Below are 21,888 nucleotides of genomic sequence, written 5' to 3' on the forward strand. Positions count from 1 at the left end.
TTCAAAACCTCTGATACCTGACCTTTACCACACTTCATTATTAGAGGGCTTTGAACTTCAGGAAGTAGAAGGACAAAAGGCAGCTCATCTCTTAGACATAAAACCAGAGTCTAACCAAAGCTCTAAGAACAATCAAGTTCTCTCTTCTCCCTGAGCTGGCTGGAAATCCTGTCAAACAACAGAATACCCCCTTTTCCACAGGCAGATCCAGACATCCCTTGAGAATTATTCAAACAAATAAGGAGCCTTTTACCAAGTGAGGGGTCAAAGCCTCCAACAAAACCAAAGTGCTACTACTATTAACAAGAGCAAATGGTACTGTTCTGCTAACTGGGCCTTCTGTGCAGACCTCCTATAGTTCAGAGTGGAGCACTGCTTGCAATAAAATGGTCTGCCTCCAGCAAATACCAAATGCATCACAAAAGAACAAGAAAGAAAAATATCCCTTGCTGACTTACTTTTCACACAAAATAGTCTAGATGCTAGAATGGGAGCACAATAAGGATAGTTACTGAATTTTTACTCTAGAAGGTTTTCAACAGAGTTCCAGGGTCTAGGAAAGATCCTGGAGTGCTTGGGGCAGGGGGTGGGGACAGTAGAACCTACAAGAGATGGAGAAAGTGGGCCCTTCTGCTTGTTTCAACCAGAGCAGTTTCACAGTCATATTTGTATTTTGGAGCTCCATTTCATGACAAAAAAGGATTTTATACCTCAAGTGTTTAAATGAGCAATCTATTTCAACTCCTGGGCATTGGACACAAATAAGTATAAATGGAGATATTCACTAAGACATGAGGTACTATGCTGGAACCCAGGTCTTGACTCCTAACCAGTCCAACGCTCTTCCTACTACCATAAATCACTTATTCTAGCATAGAAACTAATACCTACGATCAGAAATGCCAATATAGGGATCCCTGAGTGGCGCAGCGGTTTGGCGCCTGCCTTTGGCCCAGGGCGCGATCCTGGAGATCCAGGATCGAATCCCACGTCGGGCTCCCGGTACATGGGGCCTGCTTCTCCCTCTGCCTGTGTCTCTGCCTCTCTCTCCTCTCTGTGTGTGTGTGACTATCATAAATAAATAAAAATTAAAAAAAAAAAAAAAGAAATTACTTGAAAAAAAAGAAATGCCAATATAATTAAGGCAAGGTGCAGAAATTCAACCAGCCATAACTAAAGAGTCATATCTAAGGACATGAAAAGCTACTTTGCTTAACTATAAAGATTTTCACTAAAGAGAATAAAATTGACATTTTGAGGAATATCAAAGAACTCACAAGATGCTTCAAAAGATGAAATGACCAAAGGTCATAAAATCTGTAGAAAAACTCTTTATTCTAAATTAGCATAGCAAAAAGAAATTAAATTCAAAAGATGGGGGGGCCCTGGGTTCTAGTCCCAACTTGGCCACATGCACCTGTCACTCAGATGTATAATCACAGATGAATCATTTAATCTGTTAAAAGCTCAGTTATCTATCTGCAAAATGAAAATGAACTGGATGATTTGAGAGCTCTTCCCACACTAAAATTCTAATATTCCAAGCACTTAAAAGATCATGTATTTGATAAGGCTAACAGACTATGGAAGACATTGTCTTAAAATGTCACTACCATTTTAAATGAAAGCAGAAATTCTTTTTTCTAACAAGATGGTCAAAGTTCAAAACACTAGAAAAGAGTAATAATATCGTATCTAAAACATACCTACCTAAAATGTTTAAACTGGGCAGCCCGTGTGGCTCAGAGGTTTAGCGCCGCCTTCAGCCCAGGGCCTGATCCTGGAGACCCAGGATCAAGTCCGTCAGGCTCCCTGCATGGAGCGTGCTATCCCTCTGCCTGTGTCTCTGCCTCTCTCTCTGTGTCTCTCATGAATAAATAAATAACATCTTTAAAAAAATAAAAAAGATGTTTAAACTGTTAAGGCTCAGTTTCTGCCTTTAGCAATTAAAAGGAACCAGATTATGGCTGCACACAAGGAAAGATTTATTTCTAGTGTCAGCAGATTCTTTCACAGATTTATGTAGAACTGTTCTAATGAGGGCAAGGGGGGGGGGAAGGGTTCTTAGAAGTTGACTTGCTGAGCAGAAGAAAAAATAACCCCAAATATGCATATTCTATAATAAAACTGATATAAAAGAAAGGTGAATTACAAGGAGAACTGATTAGCTAAGACTTTGATGATACCATCATCTACTTTTCATTCAGCCAATTCTAAGTACCTATTACATGGCAGACATAGTAGACATAGTGAAAACAAAGTCCCTGCACTCAAACACCAGTATGGAGAGACTAAACACCACCAAGTAATTTCTGATCCTGATAGGGTAACAACCACCAAGTAATAAAACCCTCCTAATGTTGTAGAATTAGATGGGTAGAAATATCTTCCCTGGGGGCACCTGTGTGGCTCAGTGGTTGAGCATCTGCCTTCAACTCAGGCTTTGATCCTGGAGTCCTGGGATCCAGTCCTACATCAGGCTCCCCATGGGGAGCCTGCTTCTCCCTCTGCCTATGTCTCTGCCCCCTCTGTCTCTCATGAATAAATAAATAAAATCTATTTTAAAAAAACAACAAAAAACCCACAAACATTCTCTGAAAAGATACTTTTGAATTAAGAACCAAATGACAAGAAGTTACCATAGAGTTTTCTAGGCAGAGAGGCTAGCAAGCACAAGGGCTCTATGGTAGACACAAGTCAGGGATGCTTGAGAAACAAAGTGAAGACCAGGGTGGCTTTAGTATAATGACTAAGGGCAGAGTGCTAGGAGAGCAGATCAGAGGTAGGCAAGGGCTGGACACGATAATGGTATGATAGGATTTACATTTTTAAAAGACCACCCTACTTGCTGAACACGTATCAAAAATCAAAATCTTGGGGTGCCTGGGTGGCTCAGTTGGTTAAGCATCTGCCTTCTGCTCAGACCATGATCTCAGAGGCCTGGGATCCAGCCCTACATTGGGCTCTCTGCTCAGCAGGGAGACTGCTTGTCCCTCTCCCTCTGCACTCTCTCTCAAATAAATCAATAAAATATTTTTTAAAAATCAAAATATTCTCTGATACTGCCTTTCAAATGACAGACACCATGATTTTACTGTATCTATTTCCTTTGTTCTTCTCAGTATTTAACAGTAACATAAATACCTTTGAAATTGCTTTAAGTGTGGAGTTGTAGGTATTTTAATTACAGTTAAATAACATTGTAGAACTGTAATAATTATCTCCCTCTCTTCCTCCATTTGCTTTTTTCCTTACAGTTATCTGCAAACTGTGGATTTTACTGGATGGATACCTCAAGTATAGTCCTCTATTTCTTTTACCAAAAAAAAATGATTTTCATACTTTTATAAAAACATTCTATATAATAAAAAGATCCAATGGGACTTGTTACATGGGTTAAAAGACCCTGAAGGCTGAGCCCTATATCATACATGAGGTATAATAAAGTGCAAATAGCCATAAGTAACGTAAGTGACATCAATGGGAGAACCATTCCACAATAAAAATGAACAATGTTCACATGAATGCAGTTGTGCCTGATAGTGAGTGCTGCAAAGACCAATGCAGGCTAAACTTACCAGTGACACAACCACCAAGTCACAAAAGCATAGTAGTCCAGCATCAAAGTCCTAAAAATGTAGAACACTACAAAGAAGCTCAGAGTGACTTTGTAAGAATGGGAAATCCCAAGTGTAAAAAAATGGTACGGGGGGGGGGGGGGGGATCCCTGGGTGGCTCGGCGGTTTGGCGCCTGCCTTTGGCCCAGGGTGCGATCCTGGAGTCCTGGGATCGAGTCCCACATCGGGCTCCCAGCATGGAGCCTGCTTCTCCCTCTGCCTCTCTCTCTCTCTCTCTCTCTGTCTACCATAAATAAATAAATTTTTTTTTTTTTAATGGTACGAATCCTACCTCTAACCAGACAATGATGGACACTGACAGCTGACTTCAGGAAAGGCTTAAGGAAAGCAATTCAAATCAAGAATTTGAAGCATGGATAGATTTCATCTATCCCATCCATCCTTGAGGACTAGCTCTGGCGACTTTTGCAACTATCTATACATCAAGTGTCAAATGTACCATCACATTACCCAGAACAACTTTTTATCAGAGAAGGAATCCTGTGGCATGCCCCAAAAGACTCCAGCTTATCAGTAAACCTTTGGTAATCATAGATAAGGCCACACAAATGTATCCAGAACTGAAAAAAAGTCCTGTTTTCAACTAGCAAAATCACATGGATAAATAGAATTCTGACCTTGATGGCCCACTAGAAGAGATTTCCAATCAGGGAGCAGAAAAACTATAAGCCATTCTGCACATGCTTTTTCTTAACCCATGAGAGATAACTTAGGCAAAGAAAATGCCACAGGATTTCAGAGGTGTCACTAGCATCTTCCAAAGAAAAAAAAATAAGAAATGTTAATTAAATACCTTGTACCTTCCTAGCCCTTCTTACAAGCAACACCCAGACCAAACTACCACTATGCCATACATCCCATGGCAAGGGATGTATACTTTCATCTTTCATGGCTCTGTGCTACCACCTGAAAGAGTGGACATGATCTAGCAGTGCAAACAGAAAGAAGTCTGGAAACAACCAAGATTTCTACACTTTATTAATCCTTCAAAAATGTATTTAATTTCACAAAACAAACGACCTGAACTGTTCAAAAATATCAATGCCATAAAAGAGAAAACAAGGCAAGGGAACTGTTCTACATTAACAAAGATTAAAGAGACATGACAACCAAATGAAATGCACGATTCTTTTTTATTTAAATTCAGTTAACATATAGCGTATCATTAGTTCAGGGATAGAATTTAGTGATTCATGAGTTCCATATAACACTCAGTGCTCATTACATCACGTGCCCTCTTTTAAAGGAAAAAAAAAAAGGTTTTATTTATTTGAGAGAGCAAGAGTGAGCGAGCAAGACAGAGAGAGCGCGCACGAACGAGGAGAGGGGCAGGAGAGGCAGACTTCCTGATGAGCAGGGAGCCCAACATGGGGTTCCATCCCAGGACTTCACCTGAGCCAAAGGCAGATGCTTAACTGAACTACTCAGGCGCCCCTTAAGAGCCCTCCTTAATGTCCATCACCCAATTACCCCACCCCCCCAGCCCACTTTCCCTCCAGCAACCCTGTTTGTTTCCTAGAGTTAAAAGTCCATTTTAACTTGTCTCCCTGGGGGATCCCTGGGTGGCTCAGCGGTTTAGCACCTGCCTTTGGCCCAGGGCGCGGTCCTGGAGACCCGGGATCAAATCCCACGTCGGGCTCCCAGTGCATGGAGCCTGCTTCTCCCTCTGCCTCTCTCTCTCTCTCTGTGTGTGTGACTATCATAAATAAATAAAAATTTAAAAAAAAATAACTTGTCTCCCTGTTTTTATCTTTATTTTTGAAATGCAAGATTCTTGACTGGATGCTGGACTGGAAAAATAAGCTATAAAGAATATTTGTGTAACTAGAGACAATCTGAATATAGGCTATATAGTATACACTACTGTATCAGTGTTAATTTTCTTGAATGGGATAAATGTTTATGTAGGATATGTACTTTTTTTATTAAGATTTTATTTATTTATTCATGAGAGATAACAGAGAGAGGCAGAGACAAAGGCAGAGGGAGAAGTAGGCTCCCCCATAGGGGAGCCTGATGTAGGACTCGATCCCATGATCCCGGGATCATGCCCTGAGGCAAAGGCAGATGCTCAACCGCTGAGCCACCCAGGCGCCCCAATGTACCTGTTCTCAAAATATACATTCTAAAGTATTTAGGGGTGAAGTACCAGTTCTGGTTAACACTTTCAAATGGTTCTGAGGGAAAAAAAGGTACGCATATGTAGAGAGAGAGAGAGCGAGCGCAAATTGAGGCCATTATAAAGACAAATGAAACTCAGTTCCTACCCTCAAGGTGTTCACAGAAAAAGGTATTTCTCCTCCCACTTAAAACAGAAATATGCCACATATACCATCAACATACATATTTTAATATACATAATACATACAATTTTATACAACTACGTACCCATTATGTTATATATAGCAACGTATAATGTGTAATAAAAAAAGGCATTAACAAGCAATTGACAATAAAAGAACCTAAAGAAATATCAAAAAGGCTACCATTTATTAAGGACTGACTCTGTGTTAGGGATGCATACACCACCATAAAGAAAGGTTAAATTTGTCCCAGTTTATAAAGCTAGGTTTTGAACTCAAGGCTGTTTCTCCCCAAGGCACAGTTCCTAACATTACATTATGCAGCCTCCTAACAAAAGAAGTCCAAAATATTAGAAATAAAAATACAGAAAACAGCACAGACATCTGAATATAAGATACATTTCAAGTATACATAAACATCAAGTTTTAGGACTACAGGTTATATCATTGGTATCTGCTCAAGTATTTAATACTGAATTAAAGAAAATAAGTCTATCAAGAAAATAAAACCAGAAAGGAAAAGTTTGTGTATAGACTACCAAAATTTATAACCACATTATGGATCAGTAAAAGGGTCAGCATCAAATTTTCAGTTTCCTCATCAACAGGTCATCTTATGTCTAAATCAGGTCAGCAAACTACAGCTCAAGCCAAATGTGGCCCTATCACTGTCTTTGTAAATAAAGTTTTATTGGAACACAACCTTGCCCATTCATTTATTAATTATCTATGCCTGCCTTCTTGCTACAATGGCAGAGGTGAACAATTAGCTCCACAAAACCTAAAATATTTATCTGGCCCTTTATAGAAAGTTTGCCAACCCCTGGTTTAAACGATAGCCACTGGGGCAGCCCTGGTGGCTCAGTGGTTTAGCGCCACCTTCAGCCCAGGGTGGGATCCTGGAGACCCAGGATTGAGTCCCATGTCAGGCTCGCTGCATGGAGCGGAGCCTGCTTCTCCCTCTGCCTGTGTCTCTGCCTCTCTCGCTCTCTCTGTCTCTCAAGCATAAATAAATAAAATCTTTAAAAAAATAAAAAATAAACGATAGCCATTTATATCACACATAGTAGAAAAATAATTAGCCTGTTCACTTCAGCTCTATTTAAGCTTTACTAGAACTTTAACTGATTTAAGTTCTCTTCCTTTGTAATTAGTGTCACTTAGAAAAAGTTAATGAGCTTTTGAATTTCCACAAGGATGTTCATATGTCAGTTATATTCCTTAGAGTAGATCTTATTTTAGTTGCCAGGTAATTTATCTTTCACGATACTATTACAAACAAAATTCTAATTAAAACACATTTGTAGTTACCCCCACACATATTTATTCCTCTACTACATATGATCTGCAAAAATATAAACAAAGAAAAGATGAATATAGACAAAAAAGCTGATATGACTAAAGAATTCCTAACACCCTATTCAACCTAGAACATCTCGTAGTGCCATTTAGGACCAACAGCATCAGCATCACCTGCCTGCTTATTAGAAATACAAATTCATAGGCTTCATCCCAGACCTACCAGGTGACTCCTACACTAAAGTTTAAGAACAGCATTGATATTACTTACCTTGAGTGTGAACAAGCTGATTCGGCCTGGCAGTTTATAAAATAGCCCCTCTCCTCCTCTTGAATTAGAATGTAGCATGGCATTGAGACACGCAAGAGGGGATGTCCCGCTATAAAAACATACAAGGATGGAAAAGGGTTATATAAATCTATATGCCCGCTTATTCAAAGATCCAAATCAAAAAAAAAAAAAAAAAAAAAAAGATCCAACTCATTCTTAAATCAAGAGCAAGAAATATAACAAAAAAGAGCCCATGACAACAATACTACTTTGAAAGTAGTGCAGAGCAACAAATGAAACCCTCATCAATCACACTCAGGTAGGACATGGTATGTGATTCCCTTGTTCTGAACCTGGCACTTCCTTAGTGCCTTTTGACCATATCAACCAAGTTCTCAAGAGATTTAAAAATGTACACAGTAACTGTTCAAGTTCAGGGAGTTTTAAAAAAAACCCAGTACCAACATTTTTATTACATTAAAAAAATTAAATTTTAATAATAATTAAAAACAAAACTCTTTCCTAGCCTCTGAATTGTGACCTGCATATGTATCAAGCTGAGAAGGGCTATATAACATTACAACACAAAAACCAGAGAAGCAATGGTGCTGTCCCAAAAAAACAAGCATGCCTTTTCATCTCCAGTTAAACATTTTCTAATAAGCACACAAAAGTATTTCATTTGCATTTTCCCTGTTGGGAAGGGGAGAGGATGGGTTTTATTCTACATCTACCCAGGAGCAATCACTTAAACTTAAAAAGAGGTCAATCAAATGGCTCTGGTACCCAAGAATGAAAAAAAAAGACAGATCATTAAGATATTTCACACTCCCTGCTATAATAGTTGGTTGCAAAACAATGATAACTCAGTGAGTTAGAGGCTCTTTACTTAATCTTAATATAGAACAGCTGTCAAAAACACAGACAAATGTCCATTATTAACTGAGTTTGGCACTAGCATATTAGTGCTAGGATTCACCTATGCACTTTCCTCTTCCCTCTCTCCAGCATGCTAAAAATACATACATATCTTAAGTAAAGCCTCTTAAGATCTTTCAGAACCAGAGGCCTTAATTTATGCAATGTTAAAAATAAATTCTGAGTCTAAAAAAGCTATTAAAAAAAAAAAAACCCTATTACTTATTCTGCTTTGGAACACAGTGGATGCTAAAAAAATTTTCACCGAGAACCAATCTCTACAAGAAACCTTGTGCAGAATCTGGAGTATCAAGTGGGTGTGCTAACATCTCTGCTACAAAGGGTAACGGCATACTGGCAGAGTCCTTCAGCAGAACGGTGTGACTCCTACACACTATACCTCTGTCTACAAATTACAGAGCTGCTCACTCATCACGAACCACCATGACTGCTTCATTAATTCCTATAAGAGCAAGAAGCAGAAACAAGTTAAAGTTCTCAATTTCATCTGTCCCAAAGGGACTAATTTACCTTCTATAGGTACAGTGGTCCAACAGCAGTGCAGACAGCAGCATGAGGAGAAACAGCCCATAAAAACAAAAATAAAGCACAATTATAACACTACATAGTGCATAAGTACTATTTAAATGAATGTGATCTACACAATTTTGATCTTCCCTCCCCACAAACTGTCAATTTGAGAATGTTTGAACTGATGACTGGAAAGTGAGGATCTTTGGACCCCAAGAAGTCATTTTCAAGCAGCTATAGCTTAACCAGAAAAAATATATGCTGTTTTTTCTGAGTCCCAGAAGAGAGACTGTGTTGTGCCCTCCTCCTTCATTTAAATTTAAAAAGGGGGGGGGGTTGGGGTGAGAGTGAAGAGAAAAGAATTAAACACAGCCACTGATTTTCATGCCTCTAATTCCTTTTGTTTCTAACTTGTTGCTCTCTAGGAAAACTACATCATAGGAGGATAAAACTAAGGTCACACTAAAATTTAGTATATTCCCATGATGAATGGCTAGAATCAGTAGGGAGGAAAAAAAAAGGCCAGTGGTGTTATGGTGATAAGATCACCCTTCTTGGGATCCCTGGGTGGCGCAGCGGTTTGGCGCCTGCCTTTGGCCCAGGGCGCGATCCTGGAGACCCGGGATCGAATCCCACATCAGGTTCCCAGTGCATGGAGCCTGCTTCTTCCTCCGCCTGTGTCTCTGCCTCTCTCTCTCTCTCTCTGTGACTATCATAAATAAATAAAAAAAAATTTTTTTTTAAATAAAAAAATAAAAAAATAAAAAAATAAAAAAAAAGATCACCCTTCTTTTGATCTTAAAGAACTTCAGGGATACAAAAAGAAGGACAGAAAGCTAGAGAAAGAAGGGAAGTTTTAAATAAGATAAAGCCTACCAGTCTCCCCCTTCTCTACTACTAAAATGTGCAAAAAAGAGTTGAGAAGAAAACGTGTGGATTCCTGACACAGAAACACACTCTAGGTCAAGACTGAAGGGAGAGCAAGAACAGGGTAAGTCATAGCATCTCTAATGAAAACCAACAGATGTTTACCTACTCCCTCCCTCCACTCAGGGACACACACTTGGGAAATGGTTCTACACCATACCAGAGGAGAGAGTGAGACAGAGAAACAGAGAGGGAGAGGGAGATGGAGAAGGCATGTGTGGACTTAATCACATCACCAAATATCTGCAGAAATACACATGGCCTATGAAACTCTCATGTTGAACAACAAGAACAATACAAACCTCATTTCCTTTAGTCCTTCTGCTTCTATGACCTGCAGAATCTGTTTTGGTGTCATTGGAGCATCTGAGTAGTTTTCTAGTACCTGAAGAAATATAAATGTTCTGATTTTAGTGTGTAATTGCCATTTATACCCATCAGCCTATGTCCTGGGCTACAGTTCTGCTGTGAGATATCACTGCTGACAATTTAGTTTTCCCACGGTTAACACTGCTTCAGAAACCAAATTACATATATATCTAAGATGCTGCTAAAAGTGACTGAAATTAATGTAAATATTCTAGTTTTTAATTCTAAAAACACACATCTTAGCATACGTGCTATGGTATGTGGGTAGGGCCTTAGCAACCCTGGTTACTGCTTAACTTCATGTTGTTCACGTGACTAAACCACAGACTAAAGCTAGAAAATAATGACAAAACAGAAATGCATTCAGATTTTTTTTCTGATTAGTACCCATATTTTTAAGCGATAGTTTCTGCCACTTTGTTGTGAAATCCTGGTGTTAACTGCCACAGTACATTTTGCCATTTGGCAACATGATGCTCTGATTCTGTAGGACTAGTGCAGGCAAAGCAATGAGAAAAAGAGAACACCTCATTTATGTTAGCATCATCTCTAACAAAGTCATGGCAGCAATTTCTTAGTGAGCAACTGCAGCCGCCTCATGGGAAGGAGCTGAGTTGTTTTAGAACTCCCTTCTCAGGGAGGAAAAAAAGCTGTCACTATCTTTGCATGGTCTCTACCAGTGGCTGCTGAGGTTACTCCATACACCACCTTACAATCACTTAACAACTGTAACAACTAAGTAAGTACTGCTTACTTACTTGGTAAGTCACAAATAAAATGTAAAGTAAGTCACAATAAAATGTAAAGTAAGAAGTCTGATAGGATTCCTGCTAACGGTTCTCCCTATGGAAGAACATGAGCCCACAGCACTAAAGGAAGCCAAGCTCTGGAGAAGCAGGTGCTGAAATAAAGCCCCTATTTACCATGGTCTCATTGTTAGCTTCTCTCAATTTTTACAGTCCCTTCAGGTAGCTCTATCTCCTCTCATACCTTCAACTACTATCTATATTTTGCTAACACCCAAATATTTACCTCTAACCTAGGTTTCTTTCCAGCTTCTGACTCAAATATTGACTTCTGTACAGACATCCATCTTTGATCAACTGCTCTAATTCATCTAACTGGCAACTCCAATTCATCGTCCTTCTTCCTCCATATTCTCTCCCTTGGTTGACAACCTGTCTAATCACCTAATGTAGAAACCTAAGCAGCACTCTACTCTCTCGCCTGTCCCCCAGTTCCTTCCCTCACCCAACACACAGCCCCTTCACTAATATCCCTGCAACTTGCCCTGCTTTCCTCAAATCCATTCTTCTCTGCTCCCATCCTTTGCTCCCACTCCACAAATACATGAAATACTTACCTGTGCCAGGGACAATTCTAAAAATTCAACAATGAACAAGACCAAATCTCTGCTCTCGCAGAACTTACCTGCTATAGCCTGAGGTCAACCGAACAAAATAAATCTGCCCTCATCACTTGCCCCCGCTTTAAAATTCTTCAACAGCAACCTAATCACATACAGTCAAGACCAAAGCTTCTGAAGAAGAGTTCGCCAGCTCACTGGAAAAGCACAGGCTTTAGAACCAGATGGACCTGGATTCAAATGCTACCCTTCTCAACATGGGCAATTTACCTACCCAACCTGAACCTAGGTTGCCCCACTTGTGGTGGAAGAATATTGATGTCTTCCCCTAAGAGTTGTTTTACAGACTGGAGATCATGGAAGTGTCTAACTGTGCCCAGCACAAAGAAGCGCTCAGAGGCCTGGCACACAAAGCCCTCGGAATCTGGTCTTTGCCTGTCTCTCTACCTGACTGCCAAACTGATACTCCACAACTTCATGTTCCAAAAACTATGTGTAGTTCTACCCAATTCCTACACTCGCTCCCACCCTGTGCACAAGCATGCACACACACACCACTGCTATTTCTTTGTCACCAGCTCCTGTTAACATCTTCAGTGATGGGCCTAACTTTTACTCATTCTTCAAAATTCAGTTTGGAAAGCACCTTCCTCCTTCCTCCAGGAAGCCTTCCCTGATCTCTGCCAGGCAGTTAAATGCCTTTTCAGTGTCCTCCTAGTCCACAACACACATAATTTACCTCCCAAAGTGATATACTTGTGAGTAAAAGGAGGAAGTAGTCATGATGATGCCTGGATAATAAGTCTGAACCAGGATGTCTGTTTATCGTATGTACACCTATGATAGCACTTATGCATGTAGCAAAATTCTATTCAGGAGTCTAGACCTCCTCCATTCCCAGAAGACCATAAGTTCCTCAAGGGCAAATCTTATTCATCCTTGTAGTCTAAGAACCTGAGAGCCAAGTTAAACAGTACTGACTTGAACAAACCCACAACAAACCCTGTTACAAGTTACTAATGTTCACTGCCACAAGTATCACTTCTTTGATACCAAATGGGAGCTGAGTTAGCGATTTTTGTACCAGGATTTTATTTTTTTTTTAAAGAAGCATTACTCTGAAAAATTAGTTACTAATTATTTAAACAGCAGTCAGGAAGAGCCTGAGAATCTAAGAGGAAACAAAATCTCTAAAAGGAAGTTACATCAAAAATACAAAGTATTCACTTTTATAATTGTATATGCCTCCAGCTTTTAGTACAAGAACAATTCAGCAGTGTTCTATTCCTAGTCCCTGTCTTTCTAACACACTTTCAAAAAAAAAGTCTCTCTCTCCTACTTCAAAGAGGAAAAAAAATGTTTGATGTAAGAATGGTCAGTCATGAATCAAAGTGAAAGATAAAGCTTACAATGAAGAGTTTCTCAAAGCCAGAGAGAATCCATTTAAGGACATTCAATTTAAAGGGAAATCCTCTCAGCTACTTCTCCCAAACAAATTATTCCTAACTAGCAGGACGATTTATACCATCCAACCCTCTAAAGTCTACCTCCTATATCTAGAAAAGACAATACTACAAAACATTTGAAAGAAGAGTATCTACTTCTTGACAACATAATTAACATCTGCAAAAGTCAATCTCCTGGGTATACTACACTACTGAAATTCTCCAGAAGTCTCTTCTTTCCTACCAAAATAGTTTTTAAGAGTTCCCAGTATCCCTCTAGCCACCAATCTAAGCAAGGTCAAGAGCAATATGAAACTGCCCCAAAGCAAGTGCATTTGACTACCAGGGCAAGCACTCCAAATTCACCTGTCCACAAAGAGACTTAATCGATTGCCCCCCTACTAGAGCTTTCTCTAGTCAAGCTGCTCTTCCAATAAGCTCTCTCAAACTCCCCAGCACTCTGGTTGCAGTGGTTTTTAAATAGGGAGAGGACTCTAAAAAATTGCCCCTCACCCACCAAATGGTCCCATTCAGAGAGACAGAAAATTCTAACCAAAAAAATAAATAAATAAACAAAAGATATGCACAATTAACATACAATGGTTCCACAAGTTATCTTTCATATGTTCAAGACACTACAAAGTCATTCTTATGCATATTATTTTTTAATGAAGAGCCATAAAACAAAAAAAAAAGAAAGAACTTACTCAGATAATCTGGCATGAAGTTGAACCAATAATAAAACAGAACTAACAACCTGGATCCTAGAGTTCAGATTATAGTAATTTCAAGAACTTTATTAAAGGGCGTAACAGAACCAGTGGACCCTAAATTCCTCAAGTCTTTCAACTAGGCAGAGCCAGCAGAGCTTCAAGACAAATAAACTTTAAAATTCTGTCAGAACGTAAATAACACAAGATTTAGAGGTACTTTCACCTACCTCTAACAAGTAAAACTCTGGCAAGCAAATTTCCTTTTGATGCCCAGAGTCATAAACACCTGCACAGCAGGAACCCAGAGGAGAATTTCAATGAACACCCAAGACTCAACCTTCAGGAGAAAGAGAGCAAGCACATCCTCCCCTCCTGTCTCAGGCCTAACTAAATTTGTTTCCAGGTGAGGCAACATTGGGAAATCCTAAAATTTCCAAGAGATCTCAAAGCTAGCCAAATCTTCCAATTTTGATTCAATCAAAAATATTTAGGAATTTCAAAATCTTCAAATTTCACACGCCAAACCAAGACAAATTAACTGAAGCATGAAATTTGAACTACACAAACATTTGCTATTTGTTCATTGGGCAACAACTGCCTGGGGAAGACAGTCAATTAGGAACACCAGTTAAAACTGTCTTGCAAACCAAACAGCTTTAGTCCTTGTAAGTCAATAACTGCTCCAAGAAAGAAAAAGGATGTATACCATAGAGCGGTAACGACCCCCAGCACATAGTTATCCCTTTGCACAACACCTTTGCGGTAGGAACCTCACTTCCCAATAAAGTTAAAGACTAGAAGGTGAAACTTCATTCATCATTGAAAGTGAATTATGCCCATTACATATAAATTAGAGGGTGTCAAGAGACATGCATGCTTTCTGCACCATAACCCTGCTCCGTGATAGTTCTTGAGGAGGTGACATCTCTGGAAGAAGTATGAACTGTTACTACGGTCATCCGCCAAGATTTTAGAAGAACACGTATCTTAGCTTTGTGGGTGCAACTCCAAAAGAAAGGTATCTATCTCACAAGTCCTCAGGCTATGGAAACAAAATTCACAACCCTCCTCACCGGGCAGCTTCAAACACTCCAATTACTCCCTCCCTTGCTAAGTCTAAGTCCTCAGTGAGCAGTATCTTCAAACAGAGATACTTGGTCTTTGTCCAGCACTTCATGTCTACATGCACCAGGACACTAAGGAAGGGAGGACGCACACGTACATTCTTTGCAGAGCAGAGTCAGTTCTCTGCAGAGTGCCTATCTCCACTCTGGCCTGTGAAGTAAAACACTCTAGTCAGCGTTTCTCAAAGTGTGGTCCCGGGCCACCTGCATTCCAGGCGGCATGGGAAGCTGGTTAAAACGGAGACACTCAGGCTCTACTCTAGGAATTCAGACTCAGAAGATCTTAGGTAGGGCCCTAGGACGAGCATGCCTAGGAACCTCCCAGGTGTCCCCCACAAGACACTAAAGTTCAGGGTTGCACCTGGGAGTAAGCACTTGCTTCCCTCCACACACCTGGTTTAGATCGGAAAGGCTCAAAATGCCACTGGCGTCCTTAAAAATTGGGGGGGGGGGGGTGTTCTCCGACCCCCGGAGCCAAACGCACCACCCCACTACCCACCAGGAAGCGAGGGAGGAGCTTCCGACCCTTCCCGGAAACCTAACTCCCCCGAGTGCATAAACGAAGCTTCCCCAGACCCCCAGACGCTGCCAAATAGTGGGGGAGGGGAGGCTGGGGCCCCGCCGCCCAGAGGGGGAGGAGCCGGCCTGCCAGCTCGCCCCTCCGCAGGAATTTAGGGGGTGGGGGGGAGCTGCAGAAAAAGGCGCCACTAGCGACCGGCGGGGGACCTCTTCCCCACCCAACGCCCGGGAGGGGGGAGACGGGGAGGGGGGAGGGGGAGGGGGAGGGTGGCCCCGCCCCCTCCTGCAGTGGGCAGGGCTTCGCCCCTCCCCCTCCCCCTCCCCGCGGAGGGGGCTCGGCTCGCCCACCCCCCACGTCCCCCACGGCGCCCCCGCGGCGGCCCGCCTCACCAGGCGCGCGGCCTCGGCCCACGTGCGCTCCTTCTTCCTCTTCTGTTTGTCCTTCATCCTCCTCCTCCCCGGCGGCGGCAGCGGCGGCTCCACGCGGGACCTCCGGGCGGGGCGGGCGGCGGCGGCGTGGGGCTGGGGCAGCGGCGGCGGCGGGGGGCGCGTGGCGGCGGCAGCGGCGGCGCACGAGGGCTCGGGTGCGGCCGGGGAGAGGGGGCGGGCTCGCGGGGACCGGCTGGCGCGAGACCCGGCGCGAGGGCGGCGGTGGGGGAGGGGTGGCGGCGGCTCCACGCGCCCGCGCTGCGTCAGTCGCCCACGGCGGCGGCGGCGGCGGCGGCAGCCCCGCGATCGCTAAGGAATGCGGCGGCTCCGCATAACCACGGGGTCAGAGGTCACGGCTCCAGCCTCCGCTTTCCCGCTCTGCTGAGGGGCCGAGACAGGACTGGCGGTGGGGCAGGAAGGCGAGACGCGGCTTTCCCTTCGGCGCCCGGGTGTGTGCGTGTCTGCCGTGGGTGTGTGTGTGTGAGTGTGTGTGAAGAGTGAGGAGGGGGAGTGTGGGTTTTTTTTTTTTTTGAACAAAAACAAACCGAAAGGGCAACTGGGAATCGTAGTCCCGGCTGCCTCTCTGGCCTCCCCCGCTCCGGAAGAATATGGCTGCATGAAACGGCTGGACCACACTTCCCGGCGTACCTCGCGGCTCTTTTCCGCCCTCCCCTACCTTCCTCCGCCTCGCGCAGAGCTCGGTAAAGAAGGGGGACGGGCGGTCGTTCGGGGAAGAGACTGGGCGGAGTCTCGCGAGGTGCGGGAACTGGCTGCGAGCCCGAGGCATTCTGGGAGGCGATGCTGGGAAGGGGCGGTGGCTGGACTCCCCAGCCACACTTAACTCTTTCGGCGCTTCTCGCCTCCCTGCAGCTGGGCGGTTAAGGGTGGAGATGGAGTACTGATAGCTCCCGCTTTATGCCCCTCCCTGCCCAAACGGTTCTCACCAGCACTTCACAAAGATGACAAGAGACAGGACTTTCCCTTTTGGTCCTCCCCTGAATGACTCACTGCTGCATAATAATGAGACAATGAGACACTCATACCAGTAAAACGGTTATTCCACGTTTGAGGGACCTAAACAGTTCCCCATTTCCTCCTGTGCTTTCACGCTGCTAATGCCGCTCTATGTTTGCAGAAGCTGCACCGCAGCTTAGGGCATTCTTACCATCTGGCGAACTTCGTGATAATGAGGGGTGAAGAACTGGGACTTTGGGGCCATAGTGACCAGAATGCACTTGAGGCCTTTTTGGAGACAGTGCCCTGAAGAGAGCACAGGCCTTGGAGTCATGTGGACCGACCCTATGCTGGAATCCTGGCTAAGTCACCCCCCAGAATCGACCTAAAAGTAGGGGCTCAACTTCTCTGAGCCTCAATTTTTAAATCCACTTTAGTCTGATGCCTCACAGCACGAGTGGGAATAAAATTAACATAAAGCACTTGGCAGATTGGAAGAGGGTGTGAAAGGGGACCTTGACATTAGGTCCATGTAATTTGGCTCCTGGCATAGAGCGAGTGTTTAATAGTTATAAGCTGAGAGACCACTGACAAGGTGTTTAGCCTCTCTGAGCCGTGGTTGCAGAGTATGAAATGAAATGAGATTCAGAGTACCCAACACGTAAATTTTCTGTACTTAGTTGTCCAGAAACATTCCTAAAATCAATCTTAAACTGGATTAATGAGCAGCTCTTAAAAATTAGGGAGGCAGGGTCAGTGGCCGCATTTGAAAGGTTTCCCTGGGTCAGGAAAGAACCTTCCCCCTGATGTTAGCACATGGAAGAGCCATACTGTGCTGCCTAATCCTAACACCACGGAATCCAGTGCTGCTACTTTCCTGCTCATCACACAGATGTTGTTGCCCAGTAAACACAATGCTGCAAAGTCAATAGGCTGTAGGTTAAGTAAAAATAAAATCTTTCTCCCCTTCTTACTTTGCCCCAAGCAGGAAAGGAAGAACAACCCCCTACCAACCACCACAAAATTGTTTAGCCTGATTTTTTACAGAAGTTTTCTTCCTACAGCTGACCGGTAACCTTTGACAAGTCATTTGACTTGTTTCAAATGTATTCTCCTTGAGTAGTTTCACCCTCCTCTGACCTCCAAGGGTAACTAGAAAAAGATTCACTGTAAAATTTACATGTTTAGTACAGGCCCTGAGGGCAGAATAACATCCTCTCCAACACTCCCAAATCTATGCCCTAGTCCCTGGAATCTGAATATGTTCCATCCTATTGCAAAATTGACTTTGAAGATAGAATTAAGGACTGTAAAACACCAAGATAATCCTGGATTCTTTATTTGGGTAAACCCAGGATAATCACACGGACCCTTAAAAGCAGAGGAAAGCACAGAAGAGATGCTTTGGAGAGATGCAGGAAAAGAATCCGATTTGAAGCTTCGGAAGAACTCAACCCAGTGTTGCTGGCTTTGAAGGGGGCCAGGAGCCCGGGAATGTAGGCAGCCTCTAGAAGCTGAGAACAAGCTCTGCCAGCAAGTAACACGACCTCAGGCCTAGAACTTCATAGAACAGAATTCTCACAACCCGAAAGAGCTTGCAGGCAGGGCATTCTCCCTCCCATCAAGTCTGCAGAAAGGTATGCAACCCTGCCAACACCTTGATTTTAGCCTTATCAGAGAATGAACTGAACCATACTCTGTAAGGACTTCTGGCCCACAGAAAGTGTGAGATATAAATGGACGTTGGTTGGGTTTTTTTTTGTTGTTGTTGTTTTTGGATGTTGTTTTAAGGCACTAAGTCTGTGGTAACTTCTTACAGTGGCCAAAAAAAAAAAAAAAGGCTAATACCCTGGGAAGACCTTCAGTTCTTTCAGCCAATAGTGACTGGCTCTCTCACAGTTGGGTCCAACCATAGGGAGATTCCAGATGTGACTATTTCAAGGTCTCTGCCCTTACAGAATCAAACAGAAACTAGTGACATCATAGTTAAGCGTGAAAAAAGTATGTTCAGAGGACTATACAAAATAATATGTTGAAAAATTGATTTTAGTCATTAAACATTAAGTAGCTGTGATTTTAAGTAAATAAGACTCAAGTTTATTCTGTTGACAGAAACACCAAAAAAACAAACCCATACATTTTTTTTTGGCATGTGTTTTTGTTTTTATCACAGTGCTTTTATTACAAGTGATCTTTGAAGTCAACACAGGTGCCACAGGGCAGTATAAGATAAACAGGACTGTATTCAACCCTGCTCTGTTTGGGGATGAGTCACTGTTTTCAAACTGCACAGTTATGAGCAAAGCACACATTCAGGAATTTGAGTAACACACCACTAGTAGGCCCAGGAATTCCCAAAAGGACACATACACCTCCTGAACCTTACTGTGAGCTAACGGATTGCCAGGGGCTTTTGACTTCATCAGTCCTCGGTTTCAATCTTCTTGCCGTCACTCTTGAGCTGACTGGCCTTGGTCAAGTTCTGAAACCTCTCTTTGACTCAGTGCCATCATTTGGACCACAGGATATATAAACTCAAAGCGTGGAGTTGGGATTAAGGAGGATCTTTATAAAGTGCCTACCACACAGCAGACTCACTAAATGCTGGCTCTCTTTGCCTCAGAGAAGGTTTAGTCTGAAGTATAAAAAATGCCTCATTTTTATACTTCAGCAAACTAAGCTCTGGAATATATTGAGTTTGCCACGCCAACAGATGTGCTCTCCCAATAATTCTATCCTCATTGTCAAATGAAGTTGAGATTCAACTTCCCTCTCCCAGGTTCCAGACGATTAAATGAGATCACATTTACTAAATTCCAAAACTGGCAGATGATCAATAAATGCCTATCTCTCTTGTCCCTACCACATTTCATTTCTTTGTATGATTTTTGGTTTAGTGTCTGTGCTCTTGTTAGCATCTTGGGTTCATCATCACACACACCCCCAACATCTGGCACAGTCTTGGCACATGGCAGGCACTCAATCTGTTGAATGAACAACCTTACTCAATAATTACTTTATTGGACAAAATGCCTGAGGATTAATTTCCCATTGACGGGCCCTGAACAGTTTTTTGGAACGTGCCTGAGCAGAATTGAGAAAGAATGAGGCAAGATTTCACCCAAATATATCTAAGCAAATTGTAAAGATGCTCAGGAATAGAGACTTCATGACCTTCCTATTGTCTTTGGGCACAGAATTGGCCCACATGATGGGTGGCTCTAACTCAGCTTACCTTCCATTCACTCTTGTTTTTTAGTCTCCCATGAGACTAAAAAGGATATTCAAATTTCATTTTGCCCTACCAAAATGTTAATAATGGTTACTTCTGTGTTGTAAGAGTGAGGTCAGTTTTTTAGTTTTTTTTTTTTTTTCCTACAAAGTATTACTTTTTTTTTTTAATTGAAAAACAAATCTTTTTTTCATTTAACCACAAAACAGAGCGTTTAGATTATGGTGGCAGATGTTACGTTTTTCACTTCTTTATACTTGTCTGTATTTTCCAAATCTAGAATGAGTATGTGCTACTCATATGAGTGTGTTGAAAAAATAAAAAGTTTAATGCTCAACAGTGTAAGACATCTTTTAATAATAATTCTTCCATTTCATTTAAGAAGATTTGTAGGACCCCCTATAAAATGGCCTCAAAGGATGACCTGACCTAGTTTTTACCAAAATCACGGAAAATATCAGCCCCCTGCCAGATTCTTTAAGATTTTCAGATGGAGATTTCAAGACCTCGCTAAGAAGCCCATCCCGATTTTTAATCTCTCTTAATGCCAGAGAGATGTACTCCTTCCTACTATAAATCTTTCTGGTCTCAATTTAATCCATTTCATCTTTCTCTGCAAAGAAGGAAAAGAAACTTTTTTTTTTTTTTTTTTTGGAAAAGAAACTTTAAAATGCATTTTAACACCAAAATTCTAAGAGTGGTGGTGCTAATGTGATGATTGATGTTATTTCTTCCTTTTCAATGTTTTATAATGAAACAGTTTATACCCTGGCCCAAATGGCTTTTCTACCTCCCCTTCTTTAAGGATCGCTAATATCTGTGTGTGAAGTTAAAAGGCTTAGATAAATGGCTTTCACTAAAGGCTTAGCTATATCACAACTGCCATGCAAGGTGAGTAAGTAAAATGGCAGGGCCAGGAGAGTAAAGGAACTTTCCCAAGATCCCACAATTAGTTGCCCTGCAGTCACGACTTAAACCCAAACTCGGAAGGCACTGGTAGACAGCCTCCAAAATGGCCCCCAGTGATTCCCATTCCTGATTATTCACATCCTTTTTAGTTCCCATTTGAAAGAGGGCTGAACTGTGGACCCAAAAGGATATTTTAGAAATAACTGTGTGGGGCTTCTGAGGCTAGGTCCTAAAAGACATTGCAGCTTCCAGCTTGTTCTCTTAGATCACACTCCGGGGAAACCAGTCACCATGTCATGAGGACACTCAAGCAGCCCAATGGAGAGGTCCACATGGCAATAGCACGAGACAAGCTTTCAAATGACTTCAGCCCTAGCCAACATCTTGACTGCAACCTCATTAAATATCTAGAGCCAGAAACACCCAAATACAGTACATCTGGATTCCTGGCTCACAGAAACTGTATGAGATAATATTTACTGTTTCAAGGCACTAAATTTTGAGGTAATTTGTTACACAGTAGTAGATAACTAACACAGACATAGTACCTCCCTACTGAGTGGTTCTTACATTTTGTGATGTCTACTAAAAAGCATAAAGCTGGATTAATTTTATCCAGACCCAACAGCATAGGGCCTGACACAGAGTGGGGCCTCTTAGGTTGCTGAATGGATTCATTCAAGCAGGATTGGGTCCTAACGCTGGTCTGCGGTGGAGGAGGAACAAGAGAGGGATACATAGTCATCCTAGATGCCTCCTTGACTATTTCTTCAGCGAGACTTTTCCTGCTGCCCTATACTCATTGAGTCTTTTACACTCCCATAGCACCCAATACTTCTTTCAAACTCTAATGAGGAAAAATATAATCCACTCTCGACATTGATGATGACTTCTTCAATGTCTGCTTCTGAATTAGACTGTTAGCCAGATGAGGTCAGGGA

The 21,888-nt window shown here is 42.2% G+C and overlaps 1 protein-coding gene across 1 annotated transcript in view; it reads right to left on the minus strand.

Annotated features, from left to right (window-relative positions):
• The window catches only part of ASXL1 (ASXL transcriptional regulator 1), a 79,803-nt gene extending 63,823 nt beyond the window's left edge, over window positions 1–15,980 (minus strand). The window contains exons 1-4 of the mRNA XM_072736142.1: window positions 15,814–15,980; window positions 10,190–10,272; window positions 8,961–8,963; window positions 7,512–7,620 (exon numbers count right to left, since the gene is read on the minus strand). Coding sequence (XP_072592243.1) covers window positions 7,512–7,620; window positions 8,961–8,963; window positions 10,190–10,272; window positions 15,814–15,870 — 252 coding nt within the window. The 5' untranslated portion in view covers window positions 15,871–15,980. The remainder of the gene's footprint in view (window positions 1–7,511; window positions 7,621–8,960; window positions 8,964–10,189; window positions 10,273–15,813) is intronic.
• Window positions 15,981–21,888: the final 5,908 nt, after the last annotated feature.

Source organism: Vulpes vulpes, chromosome 14, assembly GCF_048418805.1.
Source record: "Vulpes vulpes isolate BD-2025 chromosome 14, VulVul3, whole genome shotgun sequence".
Lineage (NCBI taxonomy): Eukaryota > Metazoa > Chordata > Mammalia > Carnivora > Canidae > Vulpes > Vulpes vulpes.